Source organism: Garra rufa, chromosome 3 (genome assembly GCF_049309525.1).
Source record: "Garra rufa chromosome 3, GarRuf1.0, whole genome shotgun sequence".
Lineage (NCBI taxonomy): Eukaryota > Metazoa > Chordata > Actinopteri > Cypriniformes > Cyprinidae > Garra > Garra rufa.
Genome location: NC_133363.1, coordinates 66,172,468 through 66,195,814, shown reverse-complemented (window position 1 = coordinate 66,195,814; position 23,347 = coordinate 66,172,468). Strand labels below are relative to the sequence as shown.

Here is a 23,347-nt window from a genome sequence, read left to right as displayed (position 1 = left end):
AGAATGTTGATGTGCATTTGATCAGATGAAGCTGAAGGACAACGTTATGAGATACATTATGTGAATGCTTGGCTAAAGAGATGAGTCTTTAATCTAGATTTAAACACAGAGAGTGTGTCTGAACCCCGAACATTATCAGGAAGGCTATTCCAGAGTTTGGGAGCCAAATGTGAAAAGGCTCTCCCTCCTTTAGTGGACTTTGCTATCCTAGGTACTACTAAAAGTCCAGAGTTTTGCTCCTTAGGGAGCGTGAGGGATTGCAGCGTAGTAGGAGACTAGTTAGGGAGCGTGAGGGATTGCAGCGTAGTAGGAGACTAGTTAGGGAGCGTGAGGGATTGCAGCGTAGTAGGAGACTAGTTAGGGAGCGTGAGGGATTGTAGCGTAGTAGGAGACTAGTTAGGGAGCGTGAGGGATTGTAGCGTAGTAGGAGACTAGTTAGGGAGAGTGAGGGATTGTAGCGTAGTAGGAGACTAGTTAGGGAGCGTGAGGGATTGCAGCGTAGTAGGAGACTAGTTAGGGAGCGTGAGGGATTGCAGCGTAGTAGGAGACTAGTTAGGGAGAGTGAGGGATTGTAGCGTAGTAGGAGACTAGTTAGGGAGCGTGAGGGATTGCAGCGTAGTAGGAGACTAGTTAGGGAGAGTGAGGGATTGTAGCGTAGTAGGAGACTAGTTAGGGAGCGTGAGGGATTGCAGCGTAGTAGGAGACTAGTTAGGGAGAGTGAGGGATTGCAGCGTAGTAGGAGACTAGTTAGGGAGCGTGAGGGATTGTAGCGTAGTAGGAGACTAGTTAGGGAGCGTGAGGGATTGCAGCGTAGTAGGAGACTAGTTAGGGAGCGTGAGGGATTGCAGCGTAGTAGGAGACTAGTTAGGGAGCGTGAGGGATTGTAGCGTAGTAGGAGACTAGTTAGGGAGCGTGAGGGATTGCAGCGTAGTAGGAGACTAGTTAGGGAGAGTGAGGGATTGTAGCGTAGTAGGAGACTAGTTAGGGAGCGTGAGGGATTGCAGCGTAGTAGGAGACTAGTTAGGGAGCGTGAGGGATTGCAGCGTAGTAGGAGACTAGTTAGGGAGAGTGAGGGATTGTAGCGTAGTAGGAGACTAGTTAGGGAGCGTGAGGGATTGCAGCGTAGTAGGAGACTAGTTAGGGAGCGTGAGGGATTGCAGCGTAGTAGGAGACTAGTTAGGGAGCGTGAGGGATTGCAGCGTAGTAGGAGACTAGTTAGGGAGCGTGAGGGATTGTAGCGTAGTAGGAGACTAGTTAGGGAGCGTGAGGGATTGCAGCGTAGTAGGAGACTAGTTAGGGAGCGTGAGGGATTGCAGCGTAGTAGGAGACTAGTTAGGGAGCGTGAGGGATTGTAGCGTAGTAGGAGACTAGTTAGGGAGCGTGAGGGATTGTAGTGTAGTAGGAGACTAGTTAGGGAGCGTGAGGGATTGTAGCATAGTAGGAGACTAGTTAGGGAGAGTGAGGGATTGTAGCGTAGTAGGAGACTAGTTAGGGAGCGTGAGGGATTGCAGCGTAGTAGGAGACTAGTTAGGGAGCGTGAGGGATTGTAGCGTAGTAGGAGACTAGTTAGGGAGAGTGAGGGATTGTAGCGTAGTAGGAGACTAGTTAGGGAGAGTGAGGGATTGTAGCGTAGTAGGAGACTAGTTAGGGAGCGTGAGGGATTGTAGCGTAGTAGGAGACTAGTTAGGGAGCGTGAGGGATTGTAGCGTGGAAGGAGACTAGTTAGGGAGCGTGAGGGATTGTAGCGTAGTAGGAGACTAGTTAGGGAGCGTGAGGGATTGTAGCGTAGTAGGAGACTAGTTAGGGAGCGTGAGGGATTGTAGCGTAGTAGGAGACTAGTTAGGGAGAGTGAGGGATTGTAGCGTAGTAGGAGACTAGTTAGGGAGCGTGAGGGATTGCAGCGTAGTAGGAGACTAGTTAGGGAGCGTGAGGGATTGTAGCGTAGTAGGAGACTAGTTAGGGAGAGTGAGGGATTGTAGCGTAGTAGGAGACTAGTTAGGGAGCGTGAGGGATTGTAGCGTAGTAGGAGACTAGTTAGGGAGCGTGAGGGATTGTAGCGTAGTAGGAGACTAGTTAGGGAGCGTGAGGGATTGTAGCGTAGTAGAAGACTAGTTAGGGAGCGTGAGGGATTGTAGCGTAGTAGGAGACTAGTTAGGTATGCAGGAGCTAAACCATTAAGGGCCTTATAGGTAAGAAGTAGTATTTTGTAAGTGATACGGAACCTAATAGGTAGCCAGTGCAGAGACTGTAAAATTGGGGTAATATGATCATATTTTCTTGATCTGGTAAGGACTCTAGCAGCTGCATTTTGGACACCTGTAGCTTATTTATTGAAGAAGCAGGACAACCACCTAGTAGTGCATTACAATAGTCCAGTCTAGACGTCATGAATGCATGAACTAACTTTTCTGCATTAGAAACAGGTAACATGTTCCGTAGCTTAGCAATGTTTCTAAGATGGAAGAATGCTGTTTTTGTAACATGAGAAATATGATTTTCAAAAGACAGGTTGCTGTCTAATATAACACCCAGATTTTTAACTGTAGAGGAAATAACAGTGCATCCGTCTAGTTGCAAATTGCAGTTTAAGAGATTCTGTGTACATCCCAAAGCGATTATCGGCCGATAGTGATCGGTAGCTGATAAATCAGAGCACCCCTAATTCCAGACTTTACTGAAACCACATGAACTCTGGACTGTTACGAATTTAGAACTGAATCAACTCTAGTCTTAGTTGTGGACCTTCTTTAGATCTTGTTGGTTTGTTTCTTTGACAGTGAAAGGGTTGTTTTGATTCACTGAAGACTCAAAAGAGTCGTTTGTGAGTGAACCAAGCGTCTCTGGAGTGTCCAGGACTGATTCTCCAGTAGCGAGCTTCATCTGATGTTGTGTTGATGAAGAGCTGCAGAGTGAGAAAGCAGTTTTTGTGAGCGCGTGTCTGTTCAGGATTGTGAGCGCTGGCTCTGGGACTCCTCAGATTTTAATGATGTTTACGACGGCGCGGTCGCCCTGTTTTTCAAGATGCTCCCTTGTGCTTTGGTCCTCGTTGGCTATTGTTTACAGGAGCATTAAGACAACAATTAAAAGCGAATCAGTGTGCGTATGAGAGGAGGAAACTCACGCCATCATTAAAGCTGCATTCAACCACCTTCAGACGCTCAGTTCAGTGAACAGCCGGAGGAGCGACAGATGACCTCTGACCTCTAGTGACGGCACACGTGAAGACACGAGCGATGAAGCTTCTCATATTTGCAGGATATTTTTATCTTACGCTGTTTTTCAGTTGTTCTGGATGTCGACATGAACCAGATGGACATCTTTGCTGAACAGTTTTCACACTTTATTTGCGATAAAGTATTTTATTTAAAAATACCCACGATGCCATTGCATTTTTGAAACGGTAGTATCGTCCACACGGTAGCACCGTAAGATATGCTGTATGCACGGCAGGAACACTGTTTAAAACGTTCACTTGAACATGCACGCCAGCAGAAACATTACAAGTTGACTACAACATGTCTTTCTGCTGTTCTTTGTGTAGTACAGGCTGTGTCTATGCTTCATATGGTATTCAGTGTTTCACGACGCTTCAGTTCTGTCTGGAATGAGAAGGTCACGCTCACGTCGTCGTTCACGCTGCGGTTTATCAGAAGAGAGGGTCTGATTCAGACCGTCTGGTGTTATTTAAAATAGCAGCTCAAGAATCAATTATTCACCGTCAACATATTTTACAAGAAAGTATTTTCGTATTTCTATTAATTTGTCCACTTTTAGAACAGGTGTAATAATTCGTTTCTGGAAGCATCTTTGCGATCACCAATACAATTCCATTCATGAACATAGCGGCTTTGCACTTGGTTCTTATTAATCATTTTATATATTTACATGAATGAATACGTTTTAATATACCAGCTGCTAACTTGGAAATGTCAAGATATGCGAGCACAAATGCTCCTGATAGTTCAGTAATACGACACAAGCCAGAGTTAAGTGATGTTTTTGTTTCGTTTCTGTGTTCGAATCCAGATCCGCGTTGGTTTGGGCGAATCACTGATTCACTGAGCCATTCATAAAAAGGAGTCATTTGATTCGCTCCTGAATGATTCAGCTGTTTAGAAAGAATCGTTTGAATGACTCAGTGATTCAATCGTGAACATTGCTGCCACCTGCTGGTGGTTTTGTGTCCCATCATATTATGTTGTTTTCCAATATATTTCTATATTCAGAGTTTTGTGTTTAAAACATTAATCTCATACCATTATTTATGCAATTATAAATACAGTCTATTTATAAATGCCACTTCATGCAGCTTCTGTGCAGTGCTAAGATGTTCACATTAGTATTCAGAGAAAAGTCTTGTCTGTTTTCATTTACATCTTTTTTGTTTATGAAATTTTGATTGATTTTGTCGAATTGAATTATAAATTAACAGAATGCTGCTTGGTATCGTGATACTTCAGCTGGTATAGTATCGTAAGTCATTTTTATGGTATCGTGACGACCCTACTGCACTGTTAAGCTTTTATTTGGATGGAAACGGCAGTACAGCTTTTATTATGAAAGAAAACTTGAGCTTCAGTGAAAACAGGCTCCTTATGTCTCACTACAAATCTAGTGAAATACTGTAATCATCTGCTGCACAAATAAAGCATAACTGGTGGCTCTTGTGTTCTCAAACATGCACTAAATGAGGTCACTGCATTCATTTACTGTGAAATGAGCTGTTTTGAGGCATGGAAAACACCAGATCACCAGCTATTCACCTGAACAATGTGCACGCTTTGCTTTGAAACACGCAGCGAAAACAGACTTGATGAACGGATGAAGTTATATACCAGTTTTAGTTTGTTTGACAGATATGTGCCCAAGTGTAATTGCTCAAAACACAACTTTAAAGATCTTTTATGTTAGAATATACTAAAATCTACACTATAAAACCTGTATCATTTTATAAAAATGATATAATTGAATAAAAATGTATATTAAGTCATTTTATATAAAATAAGAAAAAGTATATGTGACCCTGGACCACAAAACTTGCCATAAGGGTAATTTTTTTTTTTAAATTGAGATTTATACATCATCACAAGTGACTATTTATAAATATGTGCTACAGTATATAGGATTATATAACATACAATATTATTAAATTGAACACTTCAGTTCACTTTATATAAGAAAAAATTGACAATGGGCTATTAAATTCTTAGAAAATAATGCACACCTATGACCAATATATGTCAAACAGATGATATATTTCAAGGTATTTGTCTGGTTTTTGTCCTTAAAACGCTATTGTAACAGTACAGTTTTGATTTGTAGTTTTTATTTATTTATTTAAATAATATTTGTAAGTATTTCTTGTAGATGGTGATGGTAGTTTTGTTGAATGGATGTTACTTATTCTTGGTTCAAATAAAAGAGCAGGATGAGTCTGATTGTCCGAGAGCAGCTGGTTAATGCAGGTTTAGTTCTGGTCAAGTGTGTGATCTGATGGGAGGTCAGTGGATCTGAAAAACAGTACATATCAACAAAAGTCACATGTGATTCCCCTCACCGTCGAGTTTGAGGTGTTTTCTATCCCTGCAAATGAAAGTGTGTGTTTGCTGAGGATTCAGAGATTCAGAGTTGGACTGATTGGCTGTAAATCTCAGCAGAGCCCAATTACTCAGTTTCCGTGCCGCAGATGTTAGAGCGGTGAAACCGCACACGTAGGGCTGGGCGATATGGCAAAAAAAATATCACGATCGTTTTTTTCATATCAGTCGATATCGATAATTATCACGATAAATGTCAAATCTTTGTATCTATCAAGATTAAAGGCAGATTTTTACTCCTGAATGAAAGAAAAACCATATAGTTAATTATTATTTATGGTTTATTGCCAGAACATGACAAATACTTCCCAAACAATGATCAATTGAGGTGGAATACAGATTAGAATATTACTAGTAAAATCAACATCAATAGAATACAATATTATTAATATTAATAGAATATATAAAAGGTTTTTATAAAAAAATAAGAACTGTAATATGATACAACACTTGTAACATGGCTCTGACTCTAAATGCAGAGTTAAAGTGATTTTTGAGCATATTATTCAACAAAAAATAGACACATCTTTTCAGCATGCCAATCCCTTTGTGCAGCTGATTTAACACATTTTGTAAAATGCTTTAGCTGTCTGACAATATAAATGAAACAGTAATAGGTCAGGGCTCTACGCTTACTTTTCTTGCTAGGAGCACTTGTGGTATTAACTTAAAAAATGTAGGAGCACAGTCAAAATTTTAAAAAATAGCCTTCCTATTATGAGGTGATATTTGACTCCTCAAAGTGATTTACAGAGGAATTTAGTATTTTACCTTTGTTTTTACCTTTTCATATGTTTAATGAGGCTCAGAGGTGCCTTAATCATTTCACTAGATTTGTTTAAAAAACGCACATTCATTCATAAACGAAACGCCGCTGTGTTTGAGTGGAGATGCGCAGTTGTGACTTGTTTCAGATTACTTTTGACGACGAAACAGAGCAGAATCAGGCATAGTGTTGTAGTCAGTCAATGTAAGTCACTTAATAATAACTTCTTGTTTATTTAACTGCTGTATTAGATCAATATCTCATTTACAAACTCCCTTAAAAATGATTAAAAGCTGTCACTCATCTTAGTTTGTGATCTCACAAAGCTCTATTATAATCAATGCAGCTCTCTTTACTGCACAACCAGTCTCTTATTTACACTCTCGCTACACTTTGTTTCTGAAAGGATTGGTGAGATCTGTCTGTGATCCATTACTCAACGTTGCAAAAACACATAGAAACCTTTGAAGCTCCGCTGAGCGCAAACACAAATATGCTGATGGGGTCAGTCGCACATGCTGCTCCTAAATATTTTTTTACAGTCGCACAAACTCATTTTTAGTCGCAAATGCGAGTGAAAGAGTCTCACTGTAGAGCCCTGTGGCTGTAAACTAAATACTGCGTGCGGCATCCGGAAGTACAGGCTGCAGAATGCCTGCGCAGCGTTACACATAGTGCGTAAACATTATCGAGCGCTTATCGAACTGCCATTATCGTGAAAACTATATCGTGATAATTATCGTTACCGAATTATCGCCCAGCCCTACGCACACGGCCGTCGGCCATCTTGGATCTCAGAGCTTCTCTCTCACTGTCACACGACACAACCAATCAAACGCAGAGGCAGTCAGAGCCGCCGCTTTAATTGGCTGCTGTGAGCCAGAGATGCTTTGAGTTTGGACTGGAGTGTGGGATGAGAACAGCAGCGCTATGATCCTCTCATCACACACACACACACACACACACACACACACACACACACACACTCACATACACACACACACACACACACACACACACACACACACATAGATACACACACACATGATGAGTGTTCGTCTGACACATACACACTCTTACAGTGATGGTGTGTGTGGAGTTTAATGACAACAGTGTGTTCAGCGTTTTTTCCCTCCAGTTTACAGGACCTTCTGAATCACGAATTATAGAAGCCCATTTCTGCCACTGAATAAAAAATAAAAAAGGTAATTGCGACTTTTATCTCACAATTCTGACTTTTTTTCTTGCAGTTTCGAGTTTACATCTCACAATTCTCAATTCTAAACTAGTAAAACAACAACATATATAAAACAACTGCAATTTATAAAGTCCAGTTCTGAGGAGAAAAAAAGAATTTTTTTGTGTTGATTATGTTCACAGACTTTATAACTCACAATAGCAAGGTTAGATCATGCAGTTGCAACTTTATTTCTAAGAAGTGTGAGTTTGTAACTTGCAATTCTGACTTTATTTCTGAGAATTGTGAGTTTGTATCTCGCAATTTTGACTTTTTTCTTGCAATGGTGAGTTTATGCCCTACAATTATGACTTTGTATCACACAATACTGACTTCATTTCTCAATATTGCGAGTTTGTATCTTGCAATTCTGACGTTTTTTCTTGCAGTTATGAGTTTATATAGACATAGTCAAAATTTAACTCACAATTGTAAGTTCACATCATACAGTTGCGACTTTGTTTCTAAGAATTGCAAGTTTGTATCGCACAATTCTGACTTTATTTCTCAATATTGCGAGTTTGTATCTTGCAATTCTGACTTTAGAACTTTAAATTGTGAGTTTGGATCATGCAGTTGCAACTTTATTTCTAAGAATTGCGTGTTTGTATCTTGCAATTCTGACTTTTTTTCTTGCAGTTGTGAGTTTATATATAGACATAAAGTCAAAATTGCTAGATATAAAGTCTTATATCTTGCCATTTTGACTTTAAAACTAGCAATTCTGACTTTAAAACTCTCAATTGTGAGTTTGTATCTCGCAATTCTGACGTTTTTTCTTGCAGTTATGAGTTTATATAGACATAGTCAAAATTTAACTCACAATTGTAAATTCATATCATACAGTTGCGACTTTGTTTCTAAGAATTGCAAGTTTGTATCACACAATTCTGACTTTATTTCTCAATATTGCGAGTTTGTATCTTGCAATTCTGACTTTAGAACTTTAAATTGTGAGTTTGGATCATGCAGTTGCAACTTTATTTCTAAGAATTGCGAGTTTGTATCTTGCAATTCTGACTTTTTTTCTTGCAGTTGTGAGTTTATATATAGACATAAAGTCAAAATTGCTAGATATAAAGTCTTATATCTAGCCATTTTGACTTTAAAACTAGCAATTCTGACTTTAAAACTCTCAATTGTGAGTTTGTATCACACAATTCTGACTTTATTTCTCAAAATTGTGAGTTTGTATCTCGCAATTTTGACTTTTTCTCTTGCAGTTGTGAGTTTATATTCCACAATTCTGACTTTATAACTCGCAGATATGAGTTTGCAGAGCACAATTGTGAGAAAAAAATGACAGAATTGTGAGAAAACAAGTCGCAGTAACCATTTTTTTATTTTTTATTCAGTGGCGGAAAGGGCTTCCATACACAAATAGTAAGAAATGTGTAAAACCCAAAACAAAGAGCTAAATATTGGACAGTATTGAGATGGTTTGTGTCTCATTATCTGCCGGTTCCAGCCGGTGAGCGGGTTTGGTTTAATTACAGTCGTGGGGTTCATGTGTTCTGCTGAAGGGTGACGGTCACTGCTTGACGCAGGCAGCGGCTCCGGACGCCCCGCGGGTCCTGCGGTCAGCTCCTCTCCTATTGGCTGATGAGTGAGGCTGAGAGACTCTGATCAGTTGCATACTGCATACTCCACACTACACACTCATTCAGATTCAGCCTGTTGGTGACAGCAGTATGCAGTGTGGGATGGTGAGCATGAAGTGATAGATTTGGCTTTTCCATTCAGTTTTGTTTTGTGTATAAATGTCAGAACGTTTGTCGGTCTCTCTAATGAATTGCACCGTGGGACACAGCATCTGCTGCCCTCTTTTCTGTTGTTTACTGAACATTTGGACAAAATGCAGCAGATCGGGGTTGTAAATGTGAAGTGAATGTCTAATTCATTACACCATGAAAATGACTAATTAAAACGAATAATTTAAAAATAGAAAACAAAAACAAGTAAAACACTTGCTAACAATGATTTAAATCATAAAAATGTGAAATTAATCAAATAAATTCATGAATAAAGCAATAAAACAATTAATAATGATTAATTCATAAAATGTTTAGCATCTGACAATTTATTGCAATAAAACACTTGATGATTAAATAATAAAAAAGTATCTATTCATCTGTATGTGTATCTGTATGTGTGTCTCAGTCTCCAGCTCTTCTCCCTGTGGTGGTATTTGTTCGGATCAAACTCAGCAGTTAATTATAATCTAATTAAAGTCGTCTATCATTAGCTAATAGCATTGAGAACGTTAATTAAAAGATGACTGATCAGACCGAGAAAACGGAGGTTCTTCAACACGATCAGACACAGATTGTTTCAGTTAGTACTGTGATAATATACTCTCACTGACATACTGATCGTTTTTAATATATTTAGAATCAGTTATATTTTTGTATTTTGAGGTTGTTGGTTTTTTTTGTGCAAAAAGTTCAAATGAAAAAGTTTTTTGTATGTTTCATTTCAGTTCAATCATTTTCCAACTAACCTTTTTTTATGGATTTATTCATAGATTTAGTAATCTATAATGACCCTGATGCATGAAAATCACATGCATGTGTGATTAGCTGCAGCTTGAGATCAAATCTGCAGTGTTTGTGTTGGTCTGGAGTCAATACATTCAGCTCATTTACATAGTTAAATAAACCTGTGTGTGTGTGTGTGTGTGTGTGTGTGTGTGTGTGTGTGTGTGTGTGTGCGTGTGTGTGTGTGTGTGTGTGTGTGTGTGTGTGTGTGTGTGTGTGTGTGTGTGTGTGTGTGTGAACAGACTGTGATTTATCCATGTTGACACAGATCAACAGAGAGAGTGACACAACAGAAGGACACAAGAGTGTGAACAGCTCCAAGTTTTTTTTTTTCTAGGAATGAAGTAAATGAGTCTCTTTATGAATGAGCCATTGAATCATTGGTTCACTGATCAGAGACACACAACACACTTGTTGAGTCAACTTAAAATAATTTGGCTGCCTTAAATTTTTAAGTTCAGTCAACTCAAAAAAAAAAGTTTAGCCAACTTGAAATGTTAAGTTGTACTAAGTAACAATTTCGATATTTGAGTTGATTCAGCTTAAAGTTTTAAGCCAGCTGGGTAACTTGCTCAGCTTTTAAGTTTAACAAACTAAGTCAACTCAAATATCTAAGTTGTTTTGGTTTCACAAAGATCCATTCAGTCAGTCATCTCTTTCTTACCTTTTTATAATCTAAAGAACCTTCCATAGCGCCACAAAGAATCTTTTGTGAAACAGAAAGGTTCTTCAGATGTTTAAGGTTCTTTATGGAACCATTTAGACATAAAAGATTCTTCTATGGCACCGTGAAGCACCTTTATTTGTATGCTCATGACCAAAAACTAATATTAAAGCAGAATTCAATTTTTTTACCCATGAATATGAATATGAAAGATGTAGCTTAGTTTCTGTTTTTCTGTTTCTTAAACAAAACAAAAATCTAACTTTTTCTCATCTTTCTTATTTCTTTTCAAGTAGAAAACCAAATGACCAGTATACCGTCACAGGAAATTAAACAGTAACATTTATATTGCTTTCATAAACTTACTTTACTTTCCCATATAGCCAATGAGTGTTAAATTCAAGTCAAGTCATTCAAATAAAGAATTGTTCCCAGCCCATAGTCAACTATTCAGAAATAACTGGTCTGATCTTCTTAAATGAGTCACATCCTCCAGCTCTGAGTGCACTTATTGAACAGCAGTATATTGTAGACTGATTACTCATAATAAACAAGCTGCTACAATAAAAACAATAACATTAAAATACATTTAAAACAGTGTGTTCCTATTATCCCTCCTGCAGCGTGCAGATCCGGCAGAATGGACAAACGCCTCTCTCACCATATAATATCTTCTATAAGGGAAAAACGTTGTTTTTATGACATTATACATTTAAACAACATAATATCTTGTTGTTATCACATAATTGAGTAAAATAATAATAGGCCTACGCATTGGCGAAAAATGGAATACAATCAATGAGTCAGTGTAGCTTTTCTGGATGTGCCTTTAGAGACAAATGCATCTTTATGGATTACATTATGAAAGAGTTTTGTTTTATTTCGTTAAGTTATAATTCAAAGCTTTCTATAGATGTATTTATCATGTCTGTGAGGCATGCATTCATTGACTTTCGGTTCGTTTTTGTGAAGTGCTCCTGTTTAAGAACGAGACAGCAGAGAAAGCGCATCATGTTTGTTTTTTTTATTTTATAAAAGCACTGTTTTTTAACGTTTTGTTGAGTGCACACAAATAAAAGTACACCCTTTACAGTTCCGATGTTGATTTGAGAAGGCAAACTGATCAAACAGACTATGATCAATCTTCCTCTGGGGGCTGTTCGTTAAAAAACTAAAACTTATATTTAACGAACAAAAAATGCTCTTAACTTAATAAAAACAAAACTAAATATAATCACTTTGCTATTACGTACGAAATTGAACTATTCTAATAGCTGAAACAGTATAAGTTGTTTTGGGACAAGGGGAAAAAAAGTCGGACTCAAACTGTTTCTAATTGCTGGAAATCAGCAGATATGTCTGTGATCGGCTACACTGCTCAACTCTGCAAAATCACGTTGGATAGTTTGTCAGATCTTCAATTGCTTTTGCTTTCATTTGAGGGAATTTATCAGTGTCTAGTACCCTCCTACAACCGGACCTGAGCTTGGCTAACCGCTCCAGTTGCAGCCATTTCACCATAATACCTCATATAGTGGACAAAAACAAGCACTTAATAATGAGCACATGCTTTCAAAATGCAATTCGAAGAACACTCAGGAAAACGCATGCTCTTTTTTCACCTGTAAGGACACTTGACCAGGTGTATATGAGTACTTTGGCTTGCTGTACACGTGGCGGATTAGTGTGTTTTCTGAGCTGACGTTCACAGATGGAATCTGTGTGGTTTTAATGTGTTTCAGGCAATGTTCACACGGTGGATCAGTGTGTTTTGTGAGTGTGTGTTAGCTAACATTCACACTGCAGATCAGACGCATTTATAAAACATCAGAGCAGCTGCTGCGGCATGTGTCGCGTTTCAACCGCCGACTGAGAAACACACATCCATCTGAGATACAGAGAGACAACCAACAGCCAAAACACACTCAACTATCACACTGCTGATGCTATATATATATATGTGTGTTTTTATCATCTGAAGTGTGATTTGGTGTTGAATGAGAGAGGAACTCAAGCACACATTTACCTGTACAACACATTTCTGTTTGGAAACATTCAGTTTTACTGACTGACATTATTTTTGAATGAAATGGTAAAATGTGACTTGTTTTCATTTTAAGAGCTCTAAACCGTTTACTGACTGATGTTTCAGTGCACTTCCTGCAAATATAGAAAAAAATAAAGGGTCTTAATTAAATATGTGCAGTTTCATATCGTTAGTGCAAATTGTCACATGACCAAAGTTACTACTAAATTGTTAGTTACTACTAATCAAAGCACCGGCTTCATTGACTAAACGCGCCTCACAATATCGTTCGATATATTGCACAGCCCTAATTTCAAGTTGACTAAACTTATTTGAGTTGACTGAACTTAAAATTTTAAGACAGCAGGGTAACAAATTATTTTAAGTTGACTCAACATTTTTTTTTTTTACAGTGCAGTTCTGTTGTGGCTTTAATAGGTAACATTTGCATTGGCAAAACTGAGCAAAAACAGACAATATTGTATCTAAAATATAACTTATTTATTGAGGTGTTGTATAAATCAATATCAGATTTGCACTTGTGCTGTTTAGGACAAAAACAGCACTTGTGTGATACAACACTCATAGCTTGTGTAATACAACTATGTCATATGATGTAAATATGAGACAGTCTTATTCAGTGGCGTTTTTGCTTTGATCTCTTAAATGTTAGAGTCTTATAATTGCCTCTATAGTACATAGGTCTGGGACGGATGCGTTAATTGTGTTAAAATATTTGAATCACATTCTTTTCTCCTAACTAATGAATTAGATTATCATGTTAAACTGACAGCCCTACTTATTACTAGGGATGCACTGAATGTTTGGCAACTGAAATAGTTTGGCCAAGTGGCTGCATTTATTTGTCCATTAGAAACACATGCCTGATTCAAGAAGGGCCTCTTAATAATAGCCAAAGAATATTATTTGACTAACTTATTCATTTGAAGTTAAATTGTGGTTTGTTGGTAGGCTATAATGTCTACTAGAATGGTAAAAATGTTCAATATTTTAAAATATTTTTTTCTTTAAAAAGCAAGACAAAGTTGTAAAAAGTACATTTTGGCTATTTAATTTATGCAATGGTGAAAAAATTGGCAAAATTCATGGGGTAAAAACACGAAAAAACGTTTGGTAATTGGCCTTCGGCCCAGTGTGTAATTTGCTTTGGCTTTGGCCGAGAATTTTAATTTCGGTGCATCCCTACTCATTCCACAATAAACAGTGTTTCATGACGACTGAGCTGTACGTTAGACAGGATTCAGTGATTGCAGAGTTTATCTGTGGATGTGAGTAGAGTTTGAAGAGCATCTCAGAACATCAGCTGTGCTTCAGACGTCGTTTAGCGGGTTTTTGCTTTCTCTGCTTTCATTGACTAAAGTGAGATTCAGATTCACCTTCAAAAGACTCTTTGGTGTCACTGCATTCAGACTCACATCTCTCTCTCTTTCTGTCGATGCATTTTTCCGTCAGTGAGATGCTGCTGCAGGAAGACAAACATGTTCACACATTCATCATCTCACAGGAAACAATGATCTGCTTCATCAGGACACAACCACATCTGACAGAACAGATATCTAAATCTTTCATTTCAACAACATTTTTCATATCAATATGAATTATATATTTAATTTGATCATTTATTTAATTATACAGTTAATTATGCATTATTTTATAAAATAATGTGTCAAATGTAAAATGTGTCTTGAATATAGGTCTATTTCGTTTTGTTGTATTGCCATGTTTTTTTTTCTTTAAGAAGAAACACAGCAGGTAAAAATGCTGTTTTTTTCATGCACCTGTCAAGTTTGAGATTTTGGGCTTTTTGGTGTTCCATAAAGTGTTTTTCAAGTGTTTCTTTTATAGCGCTTTATCTATTTTTGTCAATAGATTTCAATTACAATCCATACTTTTAAAGGCCGTTTTCTGTCTATTCTATGTATTTTCTAAATTATAAAGTGACAAAAATGAGATATTCTCTCTGTAAAAGCATTTGACTCTAATATGTCAAAAATTATGGCATTTTTTTACTGCCTTCATCCAATGTTTAGATTTTTGTACTAGAATTGTATGCATATTAGCACAAATTTCATTAAGCAATGGTTCATTTGCATATTTAAACCCAACATTTTATAAAACGTGTAATACATAAATTGTTTGCAATTATCAACGTAATCAATCAACAGAGTAAGGTCATAAATAGTAGTTATTTTATTACCCTATTCACCTGCAGTGTCTAACTTACATTAAGATAAATCCTCTTAAAACAGATCTTAATATGTTATATATTTGAATATTATAGCAAATAAAAATTGCTATTATTATTATGTGGATATATAAATAATCAACTATTTCATAAGATATAACGGCTGTGTTGTTGTTTCTCAGTTTTTTTGTCTTGTTTTTCAGTATAAACCTCTCAACATTCAAAAAAATCAAGATGCATTTACTAGAGATACAGAATGACGTGAGGAGAAGCCTTGTTTTCTGAGAAATCGATCCAAATAAACTGAGTTTATGCACAAACAGCAGAATCTCTGCCAGTGGGTTCACAAACATCAGTGTGTTTTCAATCTGAATAAAGTTGATTTTTCTCATCACTTTATTTGGATCAGTTTCTCAGAAAACAAGACCGGTTATGTGGAATGGAAAACAAGACAAAAATAATGAGGAAGAAGCACTTCTGCAATAAAATCTGCCAATCCAACAAGACAGAATGCACTATAGCTGTACTATACAGAGGAAGTGATATATATACAATTGCGCAACTATGAACGAACGACTCAAACCCGAAGACTCGAGAGATGAACTAATCAGTTGTGTTTCCGGCTCAGGCAGCATAGGTAAAGCGTATGGGTCTGTCACGTGATGAACGAACGACTCAAACCCGGACAGATAGAGGTGAGGGAGCTAATCATAGACTGAAGACCCAGGTAAACAATGAATTAACCTTTTCTTTTTCTAATAGTATTATAGTTTTGTCTTGTTTGTAGTGTAATCAACGTTTGCACAAGCAGTACATCTGTTATGGAAGTAACATGTAGCTTTTTAATTATATTTTGGTAAAATGAACGAAATGACTCGAAAAAAGATTCTTACCCATATAACATCCCATTTTTTTTTTTTTTTTTTTTTCTGAATGTTCTCTAAATATTCAAATGTCCAGTTTTGTAAGTGTTTCTTGAATTATGCAGATGTTACGGGAACATTCTGTGTGATTTGCAGACATGAGGACGATCTTGTCTTGTCTGTGTGTGGATTCCTCCAGAACACTGATGGCTGGTTCTGGTTGTTTGAGCAGCAGCTCCTCCATCATTTGCATTATTTATCTGATGTTCAGTGCTCCGTCAGTTTGCTGTCAGCACCGCTCTGTGTTTGTTGGACTCTCAGTGATAGGAAACACTTGTTTGTGTGAACATCCATCTTGGCGTGAGGATCCAGATGATGCGTCGTTTCACCGCGTAAATACTAAAGCACATTTACACTGATGCACTTATAGACTGGCAGGTGTCCAGGACCACAAATCAATGAAGAATATTGACTTTATATATATATATATATATATATATATATATATATATATATATATATATATATATATATAGATTGTTTTATTTTACTTTTTTATCTTATTTTATTTTTGTATTTTATTTAATGTAAAATGTTAATATTTTCTGAGGGTGTATTGCTCAGTAGCAAGTCTATCAGACATCCAGCAATACAAATGAACATTTTATTTATTGTATTTATTTATGCTCATTTTAGGTGCGTTTTTTTATGAATCAATATTGCTCTGTAGGTGGATTTTTTTGGGCCACTAAATCTTTTTTTTTTTTTTTTTTTTTAAACGTTATTGCAACTTTTTTTTCTCAGAATTGTGTGATTGTGTGAGAGAAAAAAATCACAATTGCGAGTTATAAAGTCAGAATTGCATGATATAAACAATTCTGTGAAAAAAAAAGGCAAATTTGTGTGATACAAAGTCACAATTGCAGGGGAAAAAAGTCAAAATTGCATGATATAAACGCAATTCTGAGAACATCTCAGTCTTTTTTTCTCCTCAGAAATTGACTTTATAACTAGCAATTGTCCGTTAATATCTCACAGTTCTGAGAAATGTTTTTTACTAATAAACTGCAGAATATTTCAGTGTCATACTGATGAATCAGTATCTGAATAAATAAATCCAGTGTGTGTGTACATATTTGAAATATGCAGCTATCACAAATAATATGTTATTTATTTAGCAATTTTTATTTGTTTGTATTTTATTTTTATTTGCTTATTTGTTTCACTTCTTTTATTATTTTTATGAATCGATATTACTCTGTAGGTGGAGTTAGTATTTAAGCAATATCTATTTTTAACTTTATCCAATTTTTTTTTAATTATATTTAAGTTTAGCTTTTTAATGTTTTAATTCATTTTATTTTGGGTCTTATTTTGCTTTATTTTTCACTTTATTATATTATGAGCCAGTATTGCTGTCTGAAACAAGTAACTATCACACAGGATAAAATGAACACATGAAGATGACAGTAAACCTGCTTACTTTGACGTGATGAAGAGTGATGTTACAGCTGGACAGTGTGTTGGGGGCGGGGCATCAGATTGGGGCGGTGCTCTCTGTCTGACTGACCAATAGCAGACGAATCAGCTTTAGTGTGTGTGTGTGTGTGTGTGTGTGTGTGTGTAAACTGAATGTCAGGATGGATGAAAATGAATCTGAAAGTGTTTTGAGAGCAGAAAAACTGTCTGAACTTTGGAGTGTCTGTAATAGAAACGAGTTTGACCTTTGCAGCAGAGTCACTGATACCAGGATGATCAGATGAATTCTGACCATGTCTCTCTCTCTGTGTGTGTGTGTGTGTGTTTCAGGAGCGCGGGAGGGTCGGCGTGATCTTTAACGTGGGGACGGACGACATCGTCATCGAGGAGAGCGGCGTGATGGTCAGCGATGGGAAGTATCATGTGGTCAGATTCACGAGGAGCGGCGGGAACGCCACACTACAGGTGGACAATCTGCCCGTCCTCGAGCGCTTCCCGTCAGGTGAGACACACACACACCTGTGATCACCTTCATGACAGAGAGACACCTGTCACTCTCTCTCTCTCTGAGGAAGACGTTTTCTGTGCTAAATCAACATCTTAAACTGTTTAAATGATTCATGATTCACACCAAACCTGTTTGTTTGAGGATTCGTTTATTGACGCTTACTACTGGTTACAATAGAGTTACCCGATTCAGTGAGGATTCTTTTTTGAATCTATTTTTTTATTTATTAATTTATTTATTTTGTATTTACAATACAAAGAATTGACAGCACTGAATAAAAAATTTAAAAAAACATTATTGCGACTTATCTCACAAATTGTACCTTTTTTTTCTCAGAATTGTGAGATACAGTCAACATTTGTGAGAAAAAGTCATAATTTTGCGAGATAAAAAGTCACAATTGCGAGTTATAAAATCTGAATTGCATTCTTTTTAAATCTATTTATTAATTTATTTTGTACAGTACAAAGAATTTTCAGAAGGCAAAGTGGAAAGTACTTTTTTTTTTTTTTTAGGTTTTTTTTTAACCCAAAACAGCAGTTTATATTCAGCGTGAAATTGTATCTCTTTTTTATTTATTTATTAAATAAATATATGATTAATTTAGTTAGTTATTTTTAAGTAAATTCCAGTGGAACATTCATCACATTGAATTTACACAGCTAAAGATGACTTACTCTGTATTTGTGTCTTGTTTTCAGTACAATTCTTAAATCAAGATACAGTTACTGGAAAAGAAAGATGGCGCGTAAGACGTCTTGTTTTCTTAAAATGTTTCAGAAATAAGCAAATTTATGTTAAAACCAGACAAAAAAAAAACTTGCCAAAGGGGTCAGAAAACAATATTGTGTTCCTTTTCAATTAAGTTTATTTTCTGATCCCACTGCCAGGTTTTTTAAAATTATTTAAACTGTAAAATCACTAAATTTTGTACCTTTTTTCTTTTTTTTCTTTTTTTCCTTAGAAAACCAAATGTAATGTCTTAAGTTATTTTGCATCTGAAGTACTGGAAAACAAGACATAAATACTAAGCAAGAAAGTGTTTTTTCAACAAACAGTGGAATATTCCAGTGTTGTGTGGATGAATCCGTATCTGAATAAATGAATCTAGTGTGTGTGTGTGTGTGTGTGTGTGTGTGTTAATGACGTGAGGAGCAGCAGCATCGTGGACCTGAGAAATAAAAATATCCAGTGACCCAGTTAGCGCAAAGGGAGTCTGCAGTGGAATTGTGGGTATAATGAGGAGCGGAAGCTTGCGGCGCCTCCTGCTGGCACACAGAGATCCTGCAGGACCTGCCGTCCAGAACTGATCCCAGTCGTTGTCATAGTAACAGGCTTTATTTAACAGAAACAGGTTATATGTGGATGTTGGTCAGGCTGAAGGACACTGAGGTTTGCTGTTGTTTACTGCTGATAATATACTTAATAATGATAATACTCTTAATAATGTAGTGTGAGAATTTCAGCTAAACACACATAACATCCACAAGAATCTGCTGTGGCATTACGAGCATTGCCATAGAAACGAAACCTTCCTCATCTGAGGATGAGAAGGGCTCCTGTTTGATCAGCGACTGACGGCGTGTAATTACGGTAATTCTGTCGTGACGTGAACGCAGCATTAGTGCGATTACAGGACCTGCTCACAGCATGGCAATTTGTATTTAGTGTGGATTTGATTTAATCTTAGTTACAAAATTGACTTTTAATATTTATATGATGTATTTATTTATTTATTTATTTTCATTATTTATTTATTTATTGGCACAGGACGATACAAATAATTGACAAGAAGCAAAGTGAGAGAGAGATCTTTTTTTTTTTTTACTAATGCAGTTCATGTTTAATGTGTTCCTTTATTTTTTTTATTATATCTTGGTGTTTATTTTATATTAGTATTTATTTTATTTTAGCAATATTAGATAGTGATGTTCTTTGAGGGGTAAGATTGATGTTCACATCATGCCAGAATTACTGTAATAATCTGTGTCCTCCAGGTCTCATAGAACAAGTCTATATTTAAGGAGATTTTATTGCTGTTTGTTTATGAATGAGGGGCTTGTTCCAAACCCTAGTGAGCTGTATATGAAGGCATCATAGATGAGGTGTGATGCTGCCTGTAAGACTTTTATGTTCAGCCAGTAAATTAAATAAAACATTAAGCTCTTGAGGAAAATTAAAACAAGTTTTTCAGGTAAATTAAAACAAGCAAAGTCAAGTCAAAGCCAAAAACAAGAATAGGGCAGATTTGTTTGTTAGCTGTACATGAGAATTTAACATATAAATAATAATAATAATAATAATAATATATAAATATAAATGAAGAAAATCTTTGTCAAAATTTGAACATTTAGCTGGCTTTGATTTCATGAATGCAGTCAGGAATCAGTGTGTGTGAGTGAGGTTGTGTGTGTGTGTGTGTGTGTGTGTGTGTGTGTGTGTGTGTGTGTGTGTGTGTGTGTGTGTGTGTGTGTGTGTGTGTGTGTGTGTGTGTGTGTGTGTGTGTGTGTGTGTGTGTGTGTGTGTGTGTGTGTGTGTGTGGACGGTGTGAAATAGCATAACAGCTGATGCTGGTGGTTTAACATGCGGTTGTGGTGGGTGTATGTTGGATGTGCCCGCTGTCAGTGTGAGTATTTGCTCTGCTTTCAGCGTGAGAGAATCTCATGAGGAGCTCAGCGTGAGATCCGTGCCTTCATCGCATCACCGTCACAATCAGACCTGTATTTCCAGTAACACAAAGACGAGCTGTTGTGTTTGAAATGACACTGCAGATAAAGAGGAAAGTGTTTCCTCCGCACAAAATGAGGAGGATTTCGCTTTCCGAGATAAGACTCATGTGAAACGAGAGAATAAAAGGCGTCTGATGTGTTTCATATAAACGCTGTGAGGCTGTTTCTACCTCACAAACACTCGCTCGGTCTCACACTGATCTCAAAAATAACAGAAACCAGGGGTGTAAAAAGTGCTCAAATTATACCAGTGAAAATAAATTACAGAAGGGAAAGTAGGGAGTGAAAATTCTCAATACTCACAAGTATTTACTTGAGTGAAAGTAAAAAAACATACAACTTTAAATTGTACCTACGTTTTACAACAGCAGAAGTAATTTACAAGGAGTAACAAGTGTTTTTCGAACAAATAGCTTTCACCATATTTACCTATTTCGTTAATCACTGTATATTTAAGACATTACATTTTGTATGACAAGTTTTCTGAAATGTTGGGTTTAAAAATGCTGCAATACACATTCATTTCAGAACATTATACTAAACGCTAGATAAAGTCTGGTTAAAAGTTTTTGTTTGATTTTGTTGTCATATTAGTTTTTCCAATGGGGTTTTAAATTTCTCTTTTTATCACTCCATAAATTAAAAAATACTGTCAACAGACAGAAAACAAACACATGTGTCATCATGTTTTTAGGAGTAAAATATTATAAAAACATGTGAACAACATATCAACAAACCCTAATAAATCCAAGTGATTAACAGATTAGCAAACCCTTTTGTAAAAACCTTCAGAATAGAGAGAGGAATAAAACTGTTAAGTTTGTGGCCTGTTAGTGCTGCTAAAGTGGAGATACAAACTCATTTTTTGAAAAATTGTAATTGAAATCTATAGACACAAATAGGTAAAGTGCAATAATAAAACCAGGTGAATAACATATCAACAAACCCTTCAGTAAAAACCTTCAGAATTTAGAGAGGAATAAAACTGCTAAGTTTGGTGTATTTAAGTGCTCTTGAAGTGGAGATAAAACTTTTAAACATATGTATTGTAATTGAAATCTACAGATACAAATAGATAAAGTACACTAATAAAACCAGGTAATTAACAGATTAGCAAACCCTTCAGTAAAAACCTTCAGAATATAGAGAGGAATAAAACTGCTAAGTTTGGGGTCTGTTAGTGCTGCTAAAGTGGAGATACAAACTCATTTGTGGAAAATTGTAATTGAAATCTATAGACACAAATAGGTAAAGTGCAATAATAAAACCAGGTGAATAACATAGCAACAAACCCTTCTGTAAAAACCTTCAGAATTTAGAGAGGAATAAAACTGCTAAGTTTGGTGTATTTAAGTGCTCTTGAAGTGGAGATAAAACTTTTAAACATATGTATTGTAATTGAAATCTACAGATACAAATAGATAAAGTACACTAATAAAACCAGGTAATTAACAGATTAGCAAACCCTTCAGTAAAAACCTTCAGAATATAGAGAGGAATTAAACTGCTAGGTTTGGGGTCTGTTAGTGCTGCTAAAGTGGAGAAACAGACTAATTTGTGAAATATTGTAATTAAAATTTATAAACACAAATAAGTAAAGTGTGATAATAAAAGCAGGTGAATAACATTAACAAACGCTTCAGTAAAAACCTTCAGAATATAGAGAGGAATAAAACTGCTAGGTTTGGGGTCTGTTGGTGCTGCTAAAGTGGAGATACAAACTCATTTGTGAAATATTGTAATTGAAATCTATAGACACAAATAGATAAAGTGCAAAAATAGAATCAGATGAATTACATATCAACAAACCCTTCAGTAAAAACCTTCAGAATATAGAGAGGAATAAAACTGCTAAGTTTGGGGTCTGTAAGTGCTGCTGAAGTGGAGATACAAACTCATTTGTGAAAAATTGTAATTAAAATCTATAGACACAAATAGGTAAAGTGCAATAATAAAACCAGGTGAATAACATATCAACAAACCCTTCTGTAAAAACCTTTCAAATATAGAGAGAAACAAAACTGCTAAGTTTTGTGTATGTAAGTGCTCTTAAAGTGGAGATAAAACTGTAAAACATATGTATTGTAATTGAAATCTACAGATACAAATAGATAAAGTACACTAATAAAACCAGGTAATTAACAGATTAGCAAACCCTTCAGTAAAAACCTTCAGAATATAGAGAGGAATTAAACTGCTAGGTTTGGGGTCTGTTAGTGCTGCTAAAGTGGAGAAACAGACTAATTTGTGAAATATTGTAATTAAAATTTATAAACACAAATAAGTAAAGTGTGATAATAAAACCAGGTGAATAACATTAACAAACGCTTCAGTAAAAACCTTCAGAATATAGAGAGGAATAAAACTGCTAAGTTTGTGGCCTGGTAGTGCTGCTAAAGTGGAGATACAAACTCATTTGTGAAATATTGTAATTGAAATCTATAGACACAAATAGATAAAGTGCAAAAATAGAATCAGATGAATTACATATCAACAAACCCTTCAGTAAAAACCTTCAGTATATAGAGAGGAATAAAACTGCTAAGTTTGTGGCCTGTTAGTGCTGCTGAAGTGGAGATACAAACTCATTTGTGAAAAATTGTAATTAAAATCTATAGACACAAATAGGTAAAGTGCAATAATAAAACCAGGTGAATAACATAGCAACAAACCCTTCTGTAAAAACCTTCAGAATTTAGAGAGGAATAAAACTGCTAAGTTTAATGTATGTAAGT

At 36.2% G+C, this 23,347-nt stretch overlaps 1 protein-coding gene across 8 annotated transcripts in view; it reads left to right on the top strand.

Annotated features, from left to right (window-relative positions):
* The window catches only part of nrxn2b (neurexin 2b), a 537,859-nt gene that overhangs the window by 489,917 nt on the left and 24,595 nt on the right, over positions 1–23,347 (top strand). For all 8 annotated transcript variants that reach the window (XM_073836530.1, XM_073836529.1, XM_073836528.1 and 5 more), the window contains one exon: positions 17,706–17,877. In XM_073836530.1, coding sequence (XP_073692631.1) covers positions 17,706–17,877 — 172 coding nt within the window. The remainder of the gene's footprint in view (positions 1–17,705; positions 17,878–23,347) is intronic.